This window comes from Hylobates moloch, unplaced genomic scaffold (assembly GCF_009828535.3).
Source record: "Hylobates moloch isolate HMO894 unplaced genomic scaffold, HMol_V3 SCAFFOLD_5, whole genome shotgun sequence".
NCBI lineage: Eukaryota > Metazoa > Chordata > Mammalia > Primates > Hylobatidae > Hylobates > Hylobates moloch.
This window is the reverse complement of record NW_026652280.1, coordinates 51,494,409-51,520,396: the sequence shown is the minus strand read 5'-3', so window position 1 is coordinate 51,520,396 and position 25,988 is coordinate 51,494,409. Positions and strand designations below refer to the sequence as shown.

General features: G+C 34.8%; 1 protein-coding gene across 2 annotated transcripts in view; it reads right to left on the bottom strand.

The window, feature by feature from the left end:
* The window catches only part of CDH2 (cadherin 2), a 239,105-nt gene that overhangs the window by 73,959 nt on the left and 139,158 nt on the right, over positions 1–25,988 (bottom strand). Inside the window, exon 1 of one of the 2 annotated variants that reach the window (XM_032152596.2) lies at positions 18,205–18,298. The exons of the other annotated variant lie outside the window; for it this stretch is intronic. Coding sequence (XP_032008487.1) covers positions 18,205–18,283 — 79 coding nt within the window. The 5' untranslated portion in view covers positions 18,284–18,298. Of the gene's footprint in view, positions 1–18,204; positions 18,299–25,988 lie in introns of those variants that run through there. 2 annotated transcript variants of the gene reach the window in all.

Here is a 25,988-nt window from a genome sequence, read left to right as displayed (position 1 = left end):
GACAAATGGAAACACACACCATGCTCATGGATGGGTAGAATCAATATTGTGAAAATGACCAATGACCATACTGCTAAAAGCAATCTACAAATTCAATGCAATTCCCATCAAAATGCCACCATTATTCTTCACAGAACTGGAAAAGCCAATCCTAAAATTCACATGGAACCAAAAAAGAGCCTACATAGCCAAAGCAAGACTAAGCAAAATGAACAAATCTGGAGGTATTATATTACTTGACTTCAAACTACACTATAAGTCCACAGTCACCAAAAAAGCATGGTACTGGTATTAAAATAGGCATATAGACCAATGGAATAGAAATGTATGAAAAAAATACTCAACATCACTAATTATCAGGGAAAGGTAAGTCAAAACCACAATGTAATACCACCTCACTCTGCAAGAATGGCCATAATAAAAAAATAATAGATGTTGGCATGGATGTGGTGAAAAGGGAACGCTTTTACACTGTTGGTGGGAATGGAAACTAGTATAATGAGTATGAAAAAGAGTGTGGTAATTCCTTAAAGAACTAAAAGTAGATCTACTATGTGATCCAGCAAATCCACTTCTGAGTATCTACCCAGAGGAAAAGAAGTCATTATATGAAAAAGATACTTGCACACGCATGTTTATATATATGTGTGTGTGTGTGTGTATACATACATACATATATATATATATTTATATGCACACCACGGGATACTACTCAGCCATAAAAAGGAACAAACTAATGACATCTGCAGCAACCTTGGTGGAACTGGAGACCATTATTCAAAGTGATGTACCTCAGGAATGGAAAACAAAACCCTATGTTCTCGCTCATAAGTGGGAGCTAAGCTGTGAGAATGCAAAGGTATAAATGATGCAATGGACTTTGGAGACTCAGGGAAAGGGTGGGAGTGGGGTGAGGAATTAAAGACTACACACTGGGTACATCGTACACTGCTCGGGTGATGGGTGCACCCAAATCTCAGAAATCACCACTAAAGAACTTATTAATGTAACCAAACACCACCTGTTTCCCCAAAAACCTACTGTAATTTTTTGAAAAGAAAGAAAAAAAGAAATGAAGAAAGAAGGAAGGAAGGAAGGAAGAAGGAAGGAAGAAGGAAGGAAGGAAGGAAGAAGGAAGGAAGAAAGGAAGGAAAAAAGAAAAGAAAAGAAAAAGAGAAAGAAAGGTGGGATAAGGGTATGATAGACAGAAGAGGGATTTCATAGTCACTGGCACCTGTTCTATTAATGTTGTACTGTTACTTATTTGGATTCAGGTGTCACAGTGCTTGAGGGAGGAAAGAAGGAGGACTTTGCAAAAAATGCATTTGCAAAAAGTCACTTACTGGACATTCTATGAATGAGAAGAGGTTGACCTAAGAGAGTCTGACACTAGAGAAAACACTTTAGAAGAAATTGTATAAAGGTCAGTCATTTAAAGTCAATTGGTTTTTCTATCACCCCTGCCCCTAACCTATGACCAACATGAATTGGTTTAATATATCTGTTATTACAATTTCCAGGGTTTTAAAAACAGGTGCTAATTCTCATTTGCTCAAATATTAAAATACACAAAATCTTTTGGCATTATTCAGGCTCTATGGAATGTGGTGTATTACATAATTCCCTTTGTACATTTAATCAGTTGGGTCAATAGCTTAGATAAAACTAAGTCAACTGAAAAAGTTCTCCTTGATGAAATATTAGTCCTGACTTGATCCTGTGGTTTTGAAGCAATCCATGTATGGTACCTGGGTCATGATTATATGCTTCTTCCATGTGAATCGTATTTTATTATTTGCAAGTCACACAAATTAAAAAGCTTTCAAATTTCAATGGATAACATGTGAATTCCATTTATCATCCACTGGTCAAGGTTTATTGCCTGTTGTCTGGTTCACCTATGACTTAGATGCAGCTAGGAATATCTTCTTGAATTTGACAAGATTCACCTCTGCTCTAGGAACAAACACTAAAACTTACTCAAGTTGTTTATTTTACACAAACTTAAAAGTTAATAGGAAAAAAGTGGAAAACTGTTAAGTTACAGAATCTTAGGTATACCAGTAATATATACTTAATTTATAAATTATATATTTTTTAGTTCATGGCCTTTCAAAAAGACTTTCAGGCTTAAAAATAAAAATAGTACATAGAAACGATGTGGAAGGGAGAAGATATACAAGGGACATGCTATAATTTTTTTAAATTAGCTTCAAAAATTAAACTTTGATGATGAAAATAAGGCTAATATCAAGGACATTTGACTGCTGTAAGGAGAAATACATAGTCCACTGGAGCCAACCTGTTTCTGTTATTAAAACATTTACCTTATGAATGGCAGGTACAGAACTCTGAGTAACATAATGAACAAGATTTTCAACTTTTAATTTTCAAAATATGAAGCAGTTTTATTATTTTTAATATATAGGCTTTCAAGAAGAGATGATGACAAATTTATCTTAAAATACACGTTTAGGAGTGAAACTATTCTGTATGATGCTATGATGGTAGATACATAACACAGTGTTTTTGGCAAAATCCATACAGCTGTGTAACACAAAGAATGAACCCTATTGCAAACTAGAAACTTTAGTTAATAATAATGCATCATTATTTATTTGTCAGTTGTAACAAATATACCACACTAATGCATGTTACCAACAGAGAAACCAAGTACTGGGAGAGATATATGAAACTCTGTATTTCTGCTAACATAAAACTGGTCTAAGAAGTAAAGTTTATTAAGTTAAAAAAGTGTAAGATTTCTTACAGATGATGGTCAAACATGCTAATTATCAGATGTATCTTAAAGGAATGGATGGTTGTCTCGTTGTCAATATCCCCAATCTCTCACAAACATGACTTCCATTGAACTGCCTCAAGCTGGTATTAGTCAGAGTTGGATAATATAATCGAATCAATACTTTTATGTAATTATCCTAAGTATGAATATACTGAGTTGATATTTAATGAAAGTTATGCTATTTTAACAGACACATGTAAACAGTTAAAATTTTATTTCAAAAATAATTTTAAAATTTGGCTTGAAATATTTTCCTGAGAGAACAACCTTCCTTCCATCAACATTAAATTTGCTTATGCTCAGATAATCTCAAGTAGAAACTCCAGAATATCATAACATGGGAAAAAAAGAAAATATACTTCCTTAGATAACTGAAAGAACAGGCTTGATCCTCTGTATTAATTAAGTCTATACATGATTAAGTGATTATGGCAAAAAATCATACTATTAAACAACAAATTAAATTATTATTAGAGATATTGCATAGTTTACATACATCAGATGTAGTTACTGTGTTCTAGCCCACATAAAACTGTGTGAACATGATTAACATAAAATTAATCACCAGGGAAATAATTATTTTAAAGAAATTTTTTGCTCTGAAGGTAATACCTCAAAATGATGTTAACCATAAAACAATAATATCCTTATAAAATATTAACAAGAAACCACAGATCTTATATATTAAATGTATTAGCAGTTAATAGCACTACATAAACCAAATGAATGAAAATGTGCAAATACATATGGTTTATAATTTTTGCTCAAGTAAACATTATAACATATTTAGAAACAATCATATGAGAACACAAATATTTCCATGTCTAAGTATCTTTGACTTTTTTTTTTTCCATACTAATTGCTATTTTCAAAGGCATTGAGAAAATAGAAATAGTTTCACAGTGTTAACAGAAGTTTCTTTTCCACAGCCACAGAGCAGTATTTATTAATGAATGAGATTTCAATTAATGAAGGCATTAGGAAGGAGGAAGGTAGGGAGAAACTGCCTCAACAGTAAGTATTTCACAGTGTTTTCACATATACATTCCAACAGAGAATAGTTACCACATAACAAATTTGCTTATAAATCTGAAAAAAAATTCTGCTTAGGTATCATTTTGCCACAATAGTTCCTTTCTAAATTTCATACAGGAATGTTTTTTTTTTTTCTAGAAAAATTTTGTTGCCATGTCAGGGCTTACCAATCGTTTCCACACATGTACAAAGGAACAATTTTACAGACAGGTTGAGAACATCTATCCAGAGCTTGGTGAAAAAAGTAATTCCATTTTCTTTACAGCATATAATTATGATGAGAAAACAAATACAGAGTATTAGGGAATATATAAACTAATATGCATAAAATTTCCAACTGAAATATTTTTTAAATCTTTAATGATAAACTTGACTTTGTGTTCACAAAATATCTTTGTATGTTTTCTGATTGAAATATCAAATTCTTAATTACTATCAACGAAAACTTTATTCACAAGAGTTAGTGGGAGCAAAGGGCAGTAGAGTATTCACCACTTTTTCTCCAAATAACAGAAAGTTCTTTCCTGTCATGAGCCATAAGGGCTAAATTTATTAAAGTTCATGGTCCTTCCTATACTTACAAAGACAAATGTAATGTGGAAAGTCCTTTGGAAATGCAAATGGTTTTCAAAATTTTTCCTATTAAGTACTTCAAATAATGAGTTTCAAACATTCACAGGGATTGCTCTAATAGTTTTAATACCTTTTTTTAGGTTTTCAATATAACACCAATAACACAAGTGAATCATTTTTATACTTTTTTGCAAGTTTAACTTTTGCTTTTGCTTTATATCAATAAACTCTGTGTGTGTAATATTTTTATATGGCCTTTACAATTTTCAATTAAGTTCATTCAGGTGCTCCAAAATGTCTGGTAAGCAAGCTATATTTTTTCAAGTGAATAACTCTCCTTCAACAAATCTAAAGAGAGTAACATTTAAACACACAATACATTTTTTTAAATAACTCTTGAAAAAAGGTATCTTTTTGGACAGCTTGTGTACACGTTGGCAAATATCAGTAAATGTGATAATCTAATCCCTTATCTTTGAATAAAGCTGTAGCCATTTATTTAGATTCATATTTTCATATGACCTTATATGGAATCATGACTTATAAGCAAACTTTTATGTACAAGAGCTGCTATGTGAGTAGAACTCATCTCAGATCAAACTCTTGATGTTTACACCTTCATATCATCTATAGCCTTTATAGCTTCATGCCACTAGGGCCAGAGCATCAGCCTCATGTATGAATACGAATTATTTTATTTCATTTTGAGACAGAGTCTTGCTTTGTCACCCAGGCTGGAATGCAGTGGGGTGATCTTGGCTCACTGCAACCTTTGCCTGCCAGGCTCAAGTGATTCTCTTGCTTCAGCCTCCCAAGTAGCTGGGAGTACAGGCGTGCACCACCACGCCCAGCTAATTTTTGTTATTTTTTAGTAGAGACAGGGTTTTGCCATGTTGGCCAGGCTGGTCTCAAACTCCTGGGATCAAGTGATCCACCTGCCTTGGCCTCCTAAAGTGTTGGGATTACAGGCCAACCGCACCTGGCCAATATGAATATTTTAAAACACAAAATATGAATATTTATTTGCCCCCTTGCATACATAATCTACAGAAGTTTGTTTTGATTTTTTCAGAATAAATAATGATCTTCAAGGATTCTAAAAAGTCTATTAATTAGCAAATATATTAATGTCTTAACATCATCAATATACACTTTTTAAATTTAATAATCTGATTAACGTTGTCACTACGATGTGTGACATGCCATCACTGCCTGTTCTGATAGTGTTATGCTAACATGGCTCCTTTTCTATTTCTTCTGCTTCATTCGTTTCCAGTCTACCAATGATAGTGAACATACAGGCTGGTAAAATACGAAATTCCATGTAACTGGGAAGCACTTTGGCTTAAAGTATTATATGTGAAATCTTGTAAAAGATGGCTTTTAAAACTTGATCATATAGTGCTGTATATAATCTCATAAAGAAAGATTCTTACTTTTTGTGTAAGAGAATTCAAAACTACTTATGTCTAAGATGGCTGTTTTGTGGTGGAGTGCCGCAAAAATGTGTCATGCAAGTAGCTTCACTTCATCACTTTCGCATGCAAATGAAATGTTTACTCCATGTGTCAGAATAATTATAATGGTACATGAATTCCAATTTAAGAGAATCATCATTATATTGCCCAATTATCTTAATGATTTGAGGGGTGGATTCTAGTGATGCTCAGAGGTTTTCAGCATTTATTCTCAAAATATCCTTTGTGTTGGGAAAATAAACATATGTAGAAATGAAATCTTAAGACAAAACAGATTGTAGGCATGTACAAATCTAGAAAATCTATTTGTTAATAATATAAAGTATATATATAAATAATATAAAGTAAGTATATGTATTTAAAATATATAGTTAAGACTATCTGCATTTTAAATGCTTTAAAATATAGCATATAAAAAGCTTCAAAATTAGACATGCAGCGATCTAAATTAGAATTTAATTTAGTAATTAAAAGTTAAAAATATATACAATATAATCATTTTCTACAATCCTAGATAACCAAAATATATTTTGAAAACCATCAGTTTCTGGAACGTACTGCTCTCTTTAGTAATTCAGTGTCCAGAGAAATCAACTAATTTAATTGAAAGGAGTTTCTTTCTAAAAATGTGTATCTTAAACATAATATAAACACTTTAATTCTAAAACACACAAAATTAATTATTGATTTCCATCAATAATAAGACTGTTGACTAATTGTTAACCTTGAAATCCAATCAGAAGGAAAAAAGAAATCAAAGAAAGAGTAAAAAGAAAAAGGGAGGGAAGACAGAATAAACAATTAAGAAAATTTACAAAATTAATAATTTTCTGATACCACACAAAAGCAGTAAATGATAAAATTTATATAACTTCTATTTTAGAATAGTGAAAAATAAATACTTGCATAAAATCTTCACTGAGGATAAACACATTGGTATTAAAATCATGTGAGATTAACTGAAGAATTTTGGTGGGAAAGTTGGGAAATTTTGTGGTGGCTGCTCCATGAGTGAGGTCTTGGTCAGGGAGATGATCTGGGGGAGTGTTATGCAGGAGATCTCTCTTGCAATGGATCTACACAAGTCTTATTCAGAAAAATAACAGAAAATAATAGGCTGGGCGCAGTGGCTCACCCTTTAATCCTAGCACTTTGGGAGGCTGAGGCAGGAGGGTTGCCTGGACTCAGGAGTTTGAGACCAGCCTGGGCAATACGGTGAAACCCCGTCTCTACTAAAATACAAAAAATTAGCCAGGCGTGGTGGTGTACACCTGTAGTCCCAGCTACTCGGGAGGCTAAGGCAGGAGAATTGCTTGAACCTGGGAGGTGGAGGTTGCAGTGAGCCAACATCATACCACTGAACTCCAACCTGGGTGACAGAGCGAGACTCAGTCTCCAAAAAAAAAAAAGAAAATAATAAAAATAATAAGCATTTGCAACTGCAGGAAGTTTTCAGAGCAAGCCATAAGAGTATTTAAATATTATTATTTTTATTAATTTTAGTTGACACATAATTATACATACTTATAGGGTATGGTGTGGTGTTTTGATACATGTACATGTACTACAGTGATCAAATCAGGGTAATCAACATAGCCATCACTTTAAATATTTATGAGTTAGGAGAATAAGTTTCGTGGTTCTATTATAACATAGGGTAGCTATGGCAAATAACAATGTAGTATATATTCAGTAGTGCATATACGATTTTGAATATTATCCCTTCAAATATTATTTTAACTGTTGTGAATTAATTTTTATCTATTTTATAGTAAAAAGTCTTCACATTTTTAACACTATAAAAAAGCCCAAGGGCACCTGAATTCTACTTTGACAGGATCATTATTATATTACCTAATTAATATCTTAATCATTCATGGAGGGCATGGATTCTAATGGCTATGAAGTCACCAATAAGTACTGTGGGCCAATCAACAGCTTTATGAAAAGCTAGAAACCAGAATTTGTCTGTGAAGCTTTAAATTATAGAGAAGAGGCCAAATTCAGGTAGCCCTGATCTAGTCTTCGGCCACGCTTTGTTTGTGCCATGTAGCATTTCAACAAAATAATTTCATTTTCTTTTGATTCTTCTACTTCCCCCTGGGAGGCCAGGTGATAAAACTAAGGCAACGATTTACCCATAAAATGAGACCACTGAAGTTCTAGCCAAAATCTTTTCCCACTATTGTCCTTTTACTTTCCATTACCAAAGTTTCCTTCTAGTCTATCAATAATATAAAGGCTATTTTGATCAAAACATGATGGTGGCTTGAACAGGCTGAGAAATCTTGGTTAATGTCTTTTGAACATGGTAGTAGACGTGGGGAGTAGGTATAATTATAGACAGCCTTCCAGGGATCACACCAGAATGACAGAGGTATCAAGGGTAGGCACGCCAAGTCCTTGCCAGAACAACCATAACCTGACATCACCAGCACTCTCCTAGAGATCATCCTCTTGACACCTGGAAATTATTCTCCTTCCTCAGCCCAAGGAGCTACCTGCTGATGGCCTGGAGGGCAAATGCTGTCCAACAGAAATACACTGTCAGCCATGTATGTTATTTGATCAATTCTAGCAGCCACATTAAAAACTAAAACACAGTTGCAGTGAGTATCTGTAGCATACCTGTATTCCATTCATGGCATTCTAGCTCAGAAACACAGATCTACTTGCCATGCTGCTGAAATATTAAGCCGAATGTAAGCATTAGTGATGCTCAGAAATATCTTCAGTTTTTCTCCCCTTCCTAGATATTCAGAAAGATTACACTTCTCCATCTCCCTTGGCATTATGCATGACGACATGGTCAACAGAATCAGCAGGTAGAAGGGACACATATCACTTTACAGCAGAAGCATTTAAAAGTTGATGCCCTCCTCCCCTGCAGTGGTCATTCTTCTGGTAATTGTGAAAGAATGGGGCAGCTGGAGGTAATACAAGATCAAGCCCACAGGATGAGTGAACCACCCCCACGGAGAACTGCCCTGAGAGTCACCCACCCCTTCAACGGACTTAGCATGAATATCGGTTTTTGTGTTAAACACAGAAAACTGTTGGTAACTGTTAGTGTAGCACATCCCAGCCCATCATGTCTAATAAGGCCTCAACTTGAGTGACCTACAACAAGACAGTAAAATTAGGACAAAAGGTCTATAAAAATGAAATAAATCAGAATCAAACTTATTGTAGGTTAAGTTAAAAAAAAACTTTTTAAAATTACTACAAGTATTGATATTTCCCTACCAAAAAGTTTTTATTATAACGTTCCCCAAAATATTACAAAGTCGATTAGGAGCTGCTATTTCATTTCCGTTCCAGGAAAAGTCATGTCATATTTAACTAACGTATACAAGTTGCCACAAATAAAAGAAAGAAATAATGTGCTATGACATTCTTCTTTAATACGAAAATGAAAAAAAAATCAAAACAGCAGTAGGGATGATATAGAAGAATGATTATGATATCAAAAATTTAAAATTTAGCTTTCAGTAGTCTAGTAATATGCATACAATTTTATATATTAAACTACTGGGAAAGCAGCAAGATTATTGCATTCTCCCTTGTATACATTCTAATAACTCAAAAGTTTTTAAGCTGTTCTTCACTTCATTGATATTCTTCCTCCAGGCATCCCTATGCTATGAAATTCAATGAAAACTCTTTCTTTTGACAGAATCCAGCTAAAAATATATAAAATTATCAGTGCTTAGGCAGAATTATTCTTTCTTTTTTTGGCAGAATGTACCCATTAACAAATTACACAGAAATATCACTACCTCTAATTAAATTAGTCTTTCAGAGTACAGGTGGCATAGAAGCTCCCTTTTCCCAACTGTATCATTATTAGTCTCTGAAATTGCATGTAATTTAGTTAGCTCCATATTTCTGGCTACTTATGTCAACAAAGAAAGAAATCTAATTCCTAATTTTTAAAATAGATTTTTGTTAACTTTGAAAGAAAAAGAAGAGTTTCAACATAAACTTTACTGAAAACAGAAATTTTGCTAATTGGCATTTTCAAAGATACCACTCTAAAAGAAAAAAAAAAAAAAAAAGCTAAACTAAATTAAACCTGTTTCTCAATGAATTTCCACAATGTGGCCTCAAAATGTGCTACAGAAACCATTAAGAACAAATGTGTCCCCTGAATAACCAACTTACTAAGATACAGGTAGCCCAAGGAACAAAAGGGCGTTACTGTTTTGTGAAACTTGAATTTAAAAAAAGAGGTTCATAGTACATGATGTGCATTAAGCACACTAGCCCCACTGGTATGATGTGATATCACACTAACTAAAATTAAAGTCCACTGGGCTATTAAACTACTAAACCCCAAATCATTTGCTGACAGTAAAGTTACAAAACAAACAAAAGGGTAAGATTTCATCCTAAATACTTAATACAATTTAAGAAGTACTTATTCTTTAGGAGAAAAAGGTCATGATCATACATGAAGAAATAATATATAAAAAACAGTTCTTGAAAATTTACCATAATAATATATAACTGATAATTTAAAAGGTGAATTCCCAATATTTACTGCAAATCGAACAAAAAGATACATCAGATCACTAGCTGCTGGAAAGAACTTTATAAGTTGAAAAGCTGTACTATTCAAGTAAACTATAAGAATTTAACAAAAGAAATACCCAAACCCCATTATTTCTAAAGGCTACCTACATCTTCTGAACATTAACAACCTGATGTGTGTTAAGTATTTAATATATACAGAGTTCCATGAAAATTTCAGCAACATTACTACTCTTTCACAAAGGCAATGAAGATATTCAAAGTAATGACTTGAAATCTTTAAGCTGCCAATAGAATTTAAGTACTAAAAACAATCAATAAATTCTAATATAAGTTCACTGATGACTTATTATTTGTGAAATATTATCATGTAACCAGGAAAAAATCATGGCTTCCCAAGGTATCTTTTTATGATTATCTCAGTTCACTACTTTCCAACTTTTCAAAGAATTATTGCATAAACCCTAGAAAGCTGCTCTAGTAGGGAAGATATTCTTCCAACAATCTAAAGGGATAGGTAGTATTTCTCAGACTCAGTTCAACTCACTCAGGTCTAACATACAGAGCCACAAAGAAAACAAGCACAAGTAGTCTATGGCACATAATAAGAAATAGATTCCATTTTTAATGTAGTAACATAACAATAATAAAAGGCAATTTAAAGATTACTTAATTTTATATACATGTATAAATGTTTGAGTTTGGGTAAGACTCTTAAAATGCCAGTTACTTTTATTTAGAAATTACGTTTTATGCTTACTAAATTTTTATTAAGTGTCCACAACTGCAGTCATGTCAAAATGCCATCACTGGTTGTTTTTTTTTTTTTTAATCCTCTTGAAAAATGCTCCCTCTCTTTGTTATACCCTGAAATGAACATCTACCTATGTGAACACACCAACTCAGCAATCTGAATAGTTACTGCTTCAACTGACAATAATAATCCTTATTCTCATTAATGGGCTGACATTTCCTCTTGCAGAAATGATTACACTTCTATTTCACCATTCTCATTAATTACACCAAAGTGAACAGGATTAATTGCCATACACTGTTAACAGGATGGCCATCTCAGGTATGCTCCAGCTCCACATCACGTGTTTTATCTGGAAAACATCTTTGGTGCACGGCTGCTCTAGGGTTCTGCCTAGGAGAATTCCACACAGACCCCTCCCAAATGCTGCTACGCACTCTTAGTCCAGCTGTTAGGTGTACTTGTAAAGGGTCAAGGTATCTTTAAATTTTTCAGAGGTAAAGAATGTTCACATTTAATTCTCCCTGTGTAAATATATAAACATGTATTAAAGGATTTCCATTACATTAACTAAGATGATATCCAGGCAAGCATCCTGTGCACGTATTATTTGCTCCCATTTACATTTCTCAATCTGTATGTATTAGCTAAAACAAATCGAGTTAGGCTAAAATAATATCCTTATCCTGTCCTGATAAATAGATGCAATAAGCAGACTAGTCTGAATTACATCCTTTGCCTACAAGCCCTGGCATTATTAATGTTTCAGGATAATATATAAAAATCTTATTTTTTTGGAAAACTTACAGTAGACATTTGACTTCCATAAGCATAAAAGTGAAGAAAAACAACAGATGTGGATAACTGGGACAATGACAGAAAAAAACACACACCTAAACAGGAATAATGAAAAAGTATTAAGTGTAAATTTTTTGTCTAAAAAAATGAGTTTTTTTTTAAATGTAGGGATATAAAACCAAGGACATATAGAAATGAGGTATGAAGACTTCTGGAGAGCGTGGCATGGCACAATAGGTCCACATTGCTGAACTATCACCTGTTCAAATACACAGCAATAATAATCAGATGTAAAAGTAAAAACAAACAAACAACAACAACAACAAACTGGCCAGGATCAAAAACAAGATAGTGGACCATAAAAGAATCAGTATAAATTGCTGCCTGGATAGGGAACAAGTGGAGGACAAGCAGAAGTTCAGCCTTTGCAGGGTAAAGGAACGTGAAGGTGACAGGAAGCTTGTACAGCAGCTAGGATGCCACTTGACTCCAAAGAATGGGGCTCAGGCTGGGGCTGAGCTTGAGCAAAGGCAGAATGAAAGAGAGATGAAAACAAAAATCTTATTTATAGTGAGCCTGAAATTCCCAAATTATTACACATAAAAAAATCTACTGCTTAAGAAAGCCAACAAAAAAATCAATAACCAGAACCTAACACACTGCAAAGGAAATTAATTCCCTGGGGTACTTCATCTGGTTTCCCCCATCCCATTGACGACTTCCTCTCCATCTCCTTCAGTGCCTTAGGCCTTAGCTCATGACCTTCCCTGATCCACATTTTCATGCTAGGTAATTTCAACCAATCTTAAGGTTTTAAAAACCACCTGTACCAAGATGAATCTTGAATATGTATGTTTAAACCATGACCACTCCACTGAGATCTAGACTCCTACATCTAACTGCCTGCTTGTCATCTCTACTTGGAAATCTCATAAACAACTCAAACTACAGAGACGTGAAAGTCAGCTCTAGGTTCACCCTCCACCCAAATGCTCAGACTACAAGTCTAGGAGTTGAGCTTAACGCTTGTCTTACCTAAATGTAATCTATTGGCAAGTTCTAACAGCTCCGCTTCCAAAATATATCATCAATAGGACCAATTCTCATCACCTCCACAGCTAACATCTTACCATCAGTCATTATGCAGCGTAAGTCATAGAAGACTCTAACTGATCTCCTACTTCTACTCTTCACAACATCTATGGTGGCCTTTGAAAAACAAACTGGATCATGCTCAAAAGGTTCCTACTACACACAGAACAAAATCCTCAACAAAGCCCCTGGCCCTTTAACCTCATCCTTCTTTCCTCTTCTCCTAGCTCACTGGATCTCTACAGTTACATATGTTTTCTTGTGATTCCTCCAACAAGCTAAATTGGGTCCTGCTTCAGGGCCTTGTTTGTATATTTGAAATACTGGACAATGGACGAGAAGGAAGAGGAAAGAACAGAGGAAAAGGGGAATCAAGAGAACTTGGAAAGCCAGGGCAGGAGATGAAATCCATGTTAAAAATAAGAGATTAGGCTCATTTTTGTCTTTTACAGATTTTATAGCTAAAGCTATTTTTCCTTAGTTTTTCCAACTTTCTTCCTTTTTCTTTAAGTGACACTGCTGTTCAATGGGTGATCAGAGCTGACTTGTCCAGTCAAATCAGATAATGAATAAAAGGAACATGAGACCTTATTTTATTTTTCAGCTGGTTTTACTAGAAATGAGTGACGTGAATCACAAACTGCTTAGGGGAGGGGTGTAGTACAGTACTCTCTTCAATAAAATCTAAAAAAGTGGAGAAGTGGCAGATAAAAGTGTTTTGATGTTGCAGTGTAGTTATTGGTCTACTAACCATAACATGTAGCTATGGCCAAGATGCCCCAGATCACCTACAGTCTGAGCTCTGACTATGTATCACACTCCCTCTCAAACAGCGCTGGAATTTCTTGCACAAAGAATGAACAAATTCCAACTAGCTTCTCAGTAATAATATACAAGGCCAACAACAACAGTCTGGTGTTGAGCCAGGGTTCATTCATATATATATTACATCCTCTCAAAACTGGGGACTAGGCACAAAGAAATTTGTGGGCTCAGCATCTGAACCATCGATTATAAACCTGCTTCAACAAGAATGTGTGTTGAATGATTCATAACATAAGAAAACAAAGACAAAGGTAAAGATTGCACCCACTTCCTCATATCCAACAGCACTAGGAACAATATTACATTAACTTGTTTTTCACATATGTGTGAACTCATCTATCTACATATAAAAGTGTAGCATACAGTGCTACACTCTGAACAGGATAAGTAATCAAATATTATTCTCATTACTACTGTTTCTAAGTCATGAGTTCAGAATGTTTGTGATAAAATGTCTCATTTGGATAACATCTACAATGATTCAAATCCTTTAAGTACTTTTAAAAAATTTATTTGCTGTTTAGACAATGGTTTCCCACCTTTGCAAGTAGCAAAACAAAAGGTCATAGAGTGTAAGTTTCCTGGTCACATTGAAAGTGATGGGTGGCACTGATGCCCGAAGCTCTTTGGGGCATCCTGGGAAGCACCCATTCCATTTTAGCACCAAGGAAAATTTCCATTTCTTGTTGAACTGCCCCACACTCAATGAAAATGAACTACATGATTCCTAATCTACCATTTACGGTGAGTATAGAGATAGACATGGCAAGGTCCCTGATCTCTAAGAGTTTAAATTTAGGGGGAAAGGGCTTAAAAATAAGTAACATAATGGGCAAAACTAAAGTGCTTAATAATTACATTTCAAGGGAGAAAGGGAAATAACTGAAGATTCAATGGAAATGGCAGGTGGCTTGTGATCTGAGCACCAAAGAATAAACATAATCCCAGTAGTGTATAGACAAAAGATGGCAGCTTCAGAATAAACAGGGGCATGGACGCCAGGCAGTGATGGTACATTCACAGAGGTATCAATATGTAGAGAAAGGGTGGTGTCTGGATCAGCACAGCAGTTCTTCCCTCAATGCCTTTGTTAATGATTAGTATTTGGGAAGTATTTTTTCAAGGGCAAATTTGTTTGGCAAGGTTTTAGGATGTATTATTTTTGCAGGGAGGGATTTTTATGGACTAATGTCTTTTATTGAGAAAAACAATCTCTAGGTAGACTGAAATCCATTAGTCTGAAAGGAGAAATGTCAACAGAGGCACAAACTAAAGATCTAATTACTGATGCACACGAATTGGTTCACTGAATTTAGGGGCTGTCTGTGTGTGTATGTGTATGTATGTGTGTGTTTGTGTAACAGACATATCTGACAGCAGGATTAAGTGTTAAAATTTAAATTCCATTGTAGGTTTTGTACAAAGGCTTACAATTTCCCCATTTTCTGATTCCATGGGTTTGACATATTAATATGAGGAAGACCATTAGTGGCACTGTTGAAACACAGGCATCATTCAAAAATACACAATATAATATACAAGATGTGATTATAAAGAAATAGGATTGATTCCACAAGTCACACAGAAAAATCAGATTCATTATATTACAGTCATGCCTTGTATAAATTATAGTCCAGCCAACAGGGGCACTAAATATGCACTTTAATTTGGAGTACAGTACAGAAGTAACCTCACTATCTAATGAGATGAATTATTAATAAATGCTAAAAGATACTAAAAAAAAAATGCTTGTATTAAAAAGGCCAATGGTAGTCTTATGTATTTTACAAGTAATCTTCAATAAGCCACTATCATTTTATACTCAATTGGGCCATACTCTTGATTAGTCTGATATACTATACTTTTCTTTAAATTGGAAGAAATTACATTGATAATCATTTTTTTATCAATTCTTTCTGGTTTGGTGAAAAAAAATAAAAAAAGCAATGAACTAAAAGCCAGTATACCGAGTTATGGTCGTGGTTGTGCTGATAATAATCTCTCAACGTCTTTGGATCTTCATTTCTTCAGCTGTAATATGAGGGACTCTCACTAGATGACCACTCTGCTAATATCTCGTACAGCACTAAAACTATGCATATGCTATAGTCTAAAATTTGATATCTTAACAAGTACCCGAGTGAATATCACCAGTGAAAGTTGTGCTCAAGTTCTGTTTGTTTTTGTTCATGTTGAGCAGTCATTATGAAAAATACAATGGTTTTTCTAAGACAAAAAGCAAAGGAGAAAACCTACAGGGATAAAACTGTTTTAAATATAATTTTTTTCTGGTTTTTAAACAGTTATATATCCCAAAGCAAAGTTAAAATCCAAATATCACATTCCAGGAACCATAGATAAAGAGCAGCAATTGCTGCAGATAAAAATCATAGTAATTATTCAGTTGTCATTCTTCCTTCCAATACGTTAAAAAATTACATAGGCCTTAATGTATTTTAATTTATAATCTAGGTGCTTTTCTTGTGCTAAAGTTTGTATATCATCACAAAAAGAAAACAACAACAACCACAATAAAAAAAAAAAAAAAAAAAAACTCAAGCTTTTGAAACACAACTCCCTAGAATAGACCAGTTGCCTTTTTTTGCATGAAATAGATTTCAGTCATTTCAAAACTAAGGTGTCACAATGAGTATAAATCCTTGAAGTTCAAACAATACTACCCATACTTCAAGTTTCAAATTCTATGTCTCATCTCCTCTAAAAGTAATGGATGTCAAATGGTAAGGGGAAAACTCTTTAGAGCACAATTCTTTAAAATAGTTTTTTGGAACTACCTAATAAGGAATATAGAGCAGGTGTAACTCTGGAAAAGAAAATTAAGCTTTCAAGACAATTAAGAACACAATCCATTATTTCTCTCGAGTTTATCATTTTGGTAGGATAAATGCTCCTCAGGAAAGATTAACTGAAGACCTACAAAGTTCCTTAGAAGATATGTGGCAAGAAAACCAGAAAAGGCTCTTCTTTAACTTTACATGACATACTTTCTTTTTGAAAGTTTCTAATAAAATAAATTCATTCTTTATTCAGTCAGTTTTCTTATCATAATGGCCATACACAGACATTCTACTCCAAGCTTTGGTTTCTAATGAACAGCATTCTTTCTCTCAGGTTCAGAGTCATTTGCTTTAATAGCCTATTTTACATGCATATACTACCTTTCGATAATTCTTTTCACGGACTACAGTTTAGAATTTAAAACAAGCAACTTTGCTGAATATCTTATTGTTTTTCTCGGTGTTTTCAAACCTCTTGATGTTTGGTGAATTTTTACAAAATTAATGAGGTTAACCTTCATTTTTCAGACTTTCAAAGTTACTTTATGTTAACAGAGACCTCTCATTTAAGGATGACTCATATTCATCTTGTTTAACTTTATTTTTAGGAAAATTTACTAAGCTCTACGTAGATACAAAAAAGGAGACGTATGTAACACAAATGACATTTATTAAACAACTAAATACAGGTTAATTCCACTTATAATAAATGAGAGACTTATGAAAATAAAAACCTCTGCATTAAAATTTAAAGAGATATTAATAATGTTTTTCATTGTATAAAGTTCCTTATCATAGCTGCATGAGAGTCTCTTGTCTTTTTCCATTCCATGCCTGAATATGTATGTCTCATTACGAGGCAGGCACTGTGAGCGAGTTGAAAATATAAGAGTGAATTGGGCATGTATTTTGCCAGCGAGGAAGACACACCTGTATCTAAGAATTTCTCTAGTAAATTATATGAATTAAGATGAAGATCTACTTAGTGGGGATTAGGGAAATTAGGTTAAGAAATTTAAAAGCTGAAGTTGACATTTATATAACATAATTAAATAGAGTATCACAGAAAGTATAAACTTCACCACAAAAAATATTTGGCTTGTAAATGTTAATTTGCCTGCAGTTTGCAGAAGAATGTCTGCTATAATAAAAGGTGCAAATACAGTTTGTTGTTAAGTATTATCAGCTAGATTTGAAAATGTATCCCTTGTTTTGAAATACAAATGTACAACTCTCTAAGCCTACAACTCTAGAGAAGACAAGAGTGAAATACAGCTTTTGTAACATTCCTTTTTTTAAATCATCACCATCCCACCCCCATAAAATACATTTGCAGAGTTTTCTGTGATTATGTTTTAGTTTGATTTTAGGTTAACAGAAATTCACATAAGCATTAAATTTCTTGTTTAAAATATAAAATGTACTTTGTACATAAGTCTTCTCATTTTATGCTACTTTGTTTTCCAAGTTAACTAAATCACCATGATATGGAATGAATAAGGCAATTTTTGTTACCTGAAAGGAAAACATACAATTCTGCTTGGTTCTTTAATTTCTCAGTGAAGATAAACACATAACGCCTTAATAAAAACATGCCATCAAGTTTCCATTTCTCATAATTCCTTCTGCTTAGTGAACAAAGTCATAATAGGTATGTCAGAATGAAAGCAGGGATAAAGTTCTTTTGAGCTGACGGAAATGCCGATGCAGCTTTTTATAACCGGAATACTGACGGTCAGCAAAACAGAGATTGGGTGGCTCAAACAGAGCCCTTATTACATCTGATTCACTGATCCCTTTCAAATTCTTGCCCCCAACCTTGGGCACAACACAAAACCTTCCTGAGCTCTACTGGTCCTTTTGTCTGTTTGCAAAACAAAATACAACATAAGAATAAACTTAAAGGGGGTAAAACAGCTCTTCTGTTTGGAAAAATCTTTCCCTTTTGGTTGTCTTAGATGCATTTTCTATCCAGTGTTTTCAGCTAGTAACAATCCATCACTTGTCATTTGGCAATCTGTTAAGTAAAAACATCTATAGCTGTCCCAGCTTTCTCTAAAGGAGGAACTTGGGTGAAAAGTCAATAATATATATGCTTTGCATACTCAGTAGCACTCAAAGTGCTTATAACATAATTAAGATTTGTAAGGAGTTGGTTTCATATCCTAAATTGGGTATGAATCCAAGATTAAATGTCAAAAAGAGTGTATCTGGGAGTACTTGTTAAAATACAAAATCTCATAAATAAAGAAATGCATTTTATGTAAAATGAAAGATGCTCTAAGTGCAAACCATGCCTATAAATAATTTTGCTAATGGGTAGATACAAGATTCTCAAAGAGTACTTCTCCCAGATTTTTACACACCATGAAACTTTCTGAGGATTCAGATAGGCTGCCAGCACGAAGGCAGAGCTACTTTTAACAATGGATTGTCAGATGTCTTGTTCTTAAACATCCCCCTTTTAACAATCAACTTTCTAGTTCACACCATATGCTAAGGTGTTTGATACAGCATAAGAATATTGTGGGAAGCAGCGAGAAAACTTACAGAAATACTTCGAGACAATGCGGAACATTAGGATTCTGAGAGGTGAGACTGGGAAAAAGCGAGTTCCAGTAAGTTGCAGAAATAACACCGAGCAGAAGAAAGGAGGCAATGACACCTCCAAGGGAATGCAAAGCTAACCACTACTTAAAATATGGAATTCATACAAGAAAAAAAATCTGTAAATTGGATATGGGCAAACTTACAAAAACTTGGTAGACAAGTGTCAAACATTTTTGGGAGGGGGGAGTAATGTTTTGGGACAAACGGCTCAACTTAAATATACAGGCTGAAATTACAAATGAAAACCTAAAGGCTAGCAAAGCTCTCAAGAGGTTATTGTTTGAACATCAACTAGAGATCTAGCCAGAGTAATGGGAATGGGAATCTCAAAAGAAGAAACACATAAAAAAAGATGATGAAGAAAGAATCCATAGGAATGGGTAGCTAATAGGATGTGGGTATAGAAAATGGTGATTGAAGGGAAGTAAGGAATCAAAAAAGGATGCCAATGTTTTGAATCTTGTTGACTTGGGAAAAGATGAATAGAAACAGGTTAAATCTCAACAAGGAAATAGTTTTATGAAAGACTGTTTCTCAGAACTGCTGATTTAATTTAGCATTTAAAAATATATATGAGGGCTGGGTGCAGTGGCTCACACCTGTAGTCCCAGCAATTTGGGAGGCCAAAGCAGGCAATTACTTGAGCCCAGGAGTTCAAGGCCAGCCTGGGCAATATGGCAAAACTCCATATCTATCAAAAATACAAAAATTAGCCAGGCATGGTGGCACACACCTGTAGTCCCAGCTACTCAGGAGGCTGAAGTGGGAGGATTGCTTTAGCCTGGGAGGTGGAGGCTACAGTGAGCTGTGATTGCATCACTGCACTCCAGCCTGGGTGACAGAGTGAGACCTTGTCTCAAAAAAAGTGTGTGTGTGTGTGTGTGTAGGTGAGTGTATGTGTGTGCATGAAATGTGCCTGTTCTGAGTGCTAGGTATAAAGGACTCATAAACTACCCCAAAGGCCTTACTCTGCAGGAGCTTCCCCAGTCCAACTATAGGAACCAATGCATGCATTTTTTTGTGCAGTTGAAGTCCCAGGAATCAAGTGAAATCTCTCAGGGAGAAAGTCATGTCTAATCTAACATCTTCCTGCTTACATTATCTTGTTTACTTGTCTTATTGACAGAAAACATCTGATAGCCATCTTGTATGCAGACATCTCTTCAAAAAGGTATTTTACCAAATGTACTGATGTCAGTCTTGTTTCGTGTTTTCTCCGTATTGAATTTATTAGTTTCTTTACTCATGGATCTTTGATAATTTGTGTGTTTCCTCTGCACCACATTCTAATTTGCTATCACCGTTTTCAAATGTAAAACTCACAAAACTAAATTTTTTAAGAGCACAACTGCTGGTGAAAATTACTGTCATCACAACAACATTTGAGTACCTATTGAATGCAAAATACTTTACAGCTTCTGGAACTCCTATGAAGATTTGGCAATTTCCTGTGGGCTTAAAAATCTTTGAATGTATTAATGATAATTGAAGGATCCACATCTCATCTCTGGGATTGTACATAGGATAGCGGACTTCATGTGTCTTCCTTCATACTCTTAGTTCCTTGTTTAATGCTCTGCCACCAGACTGGGTCTAATGTCATGCAAAGTCCCTTCATTTCTCTCCTTTCCGCAGCTATTGGAAGCTAGCAAGTCCATTACCTATACTGCCTAGCTCCTTGCATGAATCCATATTTCTGATGTCTCAGGATTGTGCGGCATAGGGAAGGGCAAGGATACACGACTCACAGGACATCCCGTGTTTGAGGTCAGGGCAGGGTGCTACACAGAACTCTGACTGGCTGGCTGCATTCCTTCCATGCTAGTTCCAGTCTTCTCTTGGACTTGGGAGACTGGTATTGATATTTCATTGATTTCGCATACATGATCATATCTGATCCTTGGAACTCCAGGCTGAGTAGGCAGCAACTCACATTTCCATTTTATAAATGAATTAATTATGGCTCAGGGAGATTAGGCAACTTGCCCCTAGGTCCCACAACTGTCAAATAGAACAAACTGGCATTATTAGTGACCAAAGGAACTATAAATAATGATAGGTTTCTAGCTCACACTCACTTTATGGGTTGTTATAATTACCTATTTTCTGCTCTACCAGTGCCAAGTCAGGATTTCACAGTCTGTATCGTGTGTTTTTTTGTCAAGTTCTCCTTACCACTAATTTGTAAGGATACTTTTCCTCCAATTTTAAAAGTTGTAGGGTTAGGCAATTCCACACAGTTTGCAGTTCTGTGTGGTTTATAAAACAGATCTTGATATTTTACAGTGATTAGTATAAACACAACAAAGCAAAGGTCGGTCAACATTTATGGCTCAAGAAAAAGAGAGTATTACACAACCAACAAATAGTTATTTCTTTTTAACTATATGCTGATGACAATGCATGCTTTAATATTGGCAACAACTGACTGGCAATGCCAAAACCAGAAGCACATCTCATTTTGACTAACTGAACGCAAATAAAATTTGCAAATGGTTTGTGTTATGATCATATCTTAAAATGGTGCTACTGACGAATGAATAAGTATTTGTTTAGTTAGAGGCAACGACGCTTACTGAAAGTTGATTGAGCATTTGTGCACAGGGCCTCAGAGTGAATCCGAACAAGTGTGTGGCATGCTGGGGTCCTAACCACTCACTTTACAGCTAAAATACTACTCTTAATAAAGAGAACCACCCCAGATTTCTTGTATGATCAAGATAGTAATAGTACTCCTAACTTATAGCTATGAAGCACATTAAATGATGCAAAACTGCCTTCGTGTAAGCAGAAGGCCAATTATAATTCCTGACATGGCAGTACTCCAAAAACTGTATGCCAGTGGAGCGAGTTCCATCACATCAGCAAAGTAATTAAGTCACTTCCAAGTAGGTAAAATTCCATGAACAGACAATGTTAATTTTCTTAGGTCAGCATCCTGATAAAAATTGTGTTCCAACAATCTGCAGTCAACACAAAAACCTTTAGGTTTACCTCCTGTTAACAGAAATGTTCACAGCAAAATTAACCACAGGCAGCAAAAATGGCAACTGCTTGAAAAATAACAGATGCAGAGAGCAGAGCATCTACAGAAAGTAGATGCTGAAAAAACACAGTCCAGCCAAGCTTCAATGTAGAATTCTACAAACCCTTATATAGCAAATATTGCCCTACTAAGTGCAACAAAAATATTATACACAGAATACCAAATGGGTGACTCTCATCCCACCTTACTGGAGACTCACAGCGTAGTGAGAGCACAACAAATACCAAGTATTCTAGTTTATTATTCTCACATGGAAAGATCTTTGATCCACTGATTGGATGTTTATGCCAGACACACTCCACAGATCATCTCATTTAATCCTAAGACCTCTAAAAGGTAGATGTTACTTTAGAAATAAAAAAATTCCTGAGTCATAAGGAGATAAAGTACCAGACCCAGGATGACACAGTGGTGGAACTAAGAATGTTTGAACATCACTGTGTGATTCCAAATCCTGGTATGCTTCTTCAAAAAATCACACTGGCTTTCAGTTAGTGGGGAGGGGTCCACAATGAGTACATATTGAGAGTAAAAACATAAACCATGAATTAGTAACTCTATGAAAAAAATTTATTTTCCTTAGGAGCAGCACTAGATTATAAATTTAGAAAATAATGAAATCTTTATCATTTGATACATTCTTCAATCACTTTTAATTGGCATGTTTACAAAACTGGTTTTCTGAAGTGAAAAACATTTTACTTAGAAATAAGGTATAAATGGGGGCCAAGGCTACATAAATGTTTTTGACTTTGCTGAAAATGAGCACAAAACAAACAATTCAATTATTTTCTCACTGGAATCACACACGGCATTTTATTGAAAATAAAAAGAATGGATTTCTACTGAATACTTTCTACTTTAATCAAAGCCCGAAATCACACTCAAGCCTCACCAGGCAATGTGCAAAGATGAACAGTCAGCAGGCAACTGTGTTTTTAATGGATAAGTGTCCATGACAACAGGAAAAAATGCCACACCAGTGCACGCAACACTGTTAGCAGACTCAAAGAGATTAGGGTAGAATTAGCCTAGTGATTCCTTCCTTCTTTCAGACGAATCATTCTTAACAGAATTAAGAAGCAGTGCAGGCAGTATGGGCCTGCCTCAACATCGTTTTTATACCTATTCCTGAATTCGTAGAGGACTTATGTTCTACCTAAGTGCTGCCACTACTCAACATTCCTACAGTATCAATATTTTCTTGTACCTTATAAACAACTTTACAGTCTACAATAACATAAACATGTAAAAGTATACCATTACAATAAATAATTCCAATTACCTAAGAATTTTACCCTGATTTCATTTAAATATAATTTATTTATGAAAGAAAAAAATTAATGCCCAGCCCCTTAAATAGCAGTCCCTAATTTTTACTATGCCTATTGTAGACACCACTGAGAAACAGTCATATATTAAGAGGGCAATCATCACCATAAAAACAACAAATATGAAAGTTTGTAATTGGTACATCTGAAATGCCAAACTGCTAATAAGCACTTTTCATTTACACTATGTATTTTTTCTATTTTACTAGTACATTCTAGTCTTAATTTTAATATAAATATAAGAAACTTAAAATTGTTAGTATTATTATATAACTAGAACCATTTATTTTGTTTATTCATAGACAAGTTTTTCTACTTTTAAAATACCCAATAAGATAGCACTGGAATTAGGGAAATAACGTTTTATTACTTTACTTTAGGAGCATTCCTGTTTAAAAGTTCTTTGGTAATTCCATTATCAACCTGACTCAGATGACATTTAAGGTGATCTGTCTGATGTTTAAATCCACTCTTTACAGAATGGTATTACGGTTGGTGTATATACAGTGATGGTCTTGGTATTATACTCCCAAAGTATTTACAAATCTTGAAGTTTGATAAATTCTGTTCTAATTTTCATGTTGAAAACAAGGAGACAAGTTGTCTCACTTTAACATATCTTATGAAATTATTCATTCATTCAACAAGCACTTACTGGGTACCTATTATGTTCCAGGCACTGTTAGGGGCCCTAAGGATACTGCAGTCAACAAAAGAGAAACCATAAAGATACACACACACACACAAGTTTATGAAAAATTAAAGCAAGATTTTTATCGATAAGAACAAGTTACTACAGGAAATTAAGGATTTAAAAGTACAATGTTAGCATTCCTTCTGTTTCAAGTCTATAAATTTAGGATGTCCTCTTTTCCAGTAAAGAGAAATAATAATAAAAATCAGAGTAAATGCTTCTAGCTGGAAACCAGGCCTCATACAGGAATGGAAGGAATAAGAAAGCTCCTTCCTACTAAGGAAAAATGATGTTGATATTTTAAAATTGAAGATATGGATCATAATAAAGACTATTTGCAAATTTTATTTGTATTCAATCAGTCAAGAAGAGATTTGCTTCTGTTTCTGGCACTGCCAGTCAGTTGTTGCCAATATTAAAGCAAGAATTATCATCAGCATATAGTTAAAAATAAATCAACTATTTGTTGGCTGTGATATATATACACACCATGGAATACTACTCAGTCATAAAATGGAACAAAATAATGGCCTTTACAGCAACTTGGATGGAGCTGGACGCCATTATTCTAAGTGAGGTAACTCAGGAATAGAAAACCAAATATCACATGTTCTCACTTATAAGCAGGAGCTAAGCTATGAGGATACAAAGGCATAAGAATAATATTAACATAATGGACTTTGGGGACTCACGGGGAAGGGTGGGAGGCGGGTGAAGGATAAAAGGTTACACATTGGGTACAGTGTACACTGCTTGGGTGACAGGTACACCAAAATCTCAGAAATCACCACTAAAGAACTTATCCATATAACCAAAAACCACCTGTACCCTAAACATTATTGAAATAAATAAATAAATAAATATAAATATATATAAACAGGTTTGATTTGAAGTAGTTGATGGGGACTTATGAGCTTTAAGGACACTTAAACTAGACCCTTAATGGCTGATGGCACTGAGTTTTCTTCCATTACATCTAATTTCACTCCAAACTTTATGGTTTTTCCTCTTGAAATAAATTCCCCACCAGCACTATTCTTATTATCATCCTCTTTGAAAAGTCTCATTCTGAGTTAACAAGTAAAGATAGAAGAAAATGATTTTCTAAGGTCAAGAGTTGAACAAAAGACCTAAAGGAGCTGGAGATGTTGTGTTACAAGTGAATGATCACAGCAGACTGCTTTAGCTGTGAGTGGCCATCCTCAGGCTGGGCCACTCATCTCAGTCTCATCTTTCTCAGAATCTCGGATTTTTTTTTTTTTATTTTTGAGACAGAGTACTGCTCTTGCTCTGTCACCCAGGCTACAGTGCAGTGGCATGATCTCAGCTCACTGCAACCTCTGCCTCCCGGGTTCAAGCAATTATCCTGCCTCAGCCTCCTGAGTAGCTGGGATTACAGGCACCCGCCACCACGCCCGGCTGATTTTTATATTTTTAGTAGAGACGGGTTTTCACCATGTTGGCCAGGCTGGTCTTTAACTCCTGATCTCAAGTGATCCACCTGCCTCAGCCTCCCAGAGTGTTAGGATTACAGGCATGCACCACCACGCCCTGCTAGCCTCTTGGACGTTTGAACAGAGGTAAATAAGGACAAGAACCAGTTGGCAGCTGTGCTAAT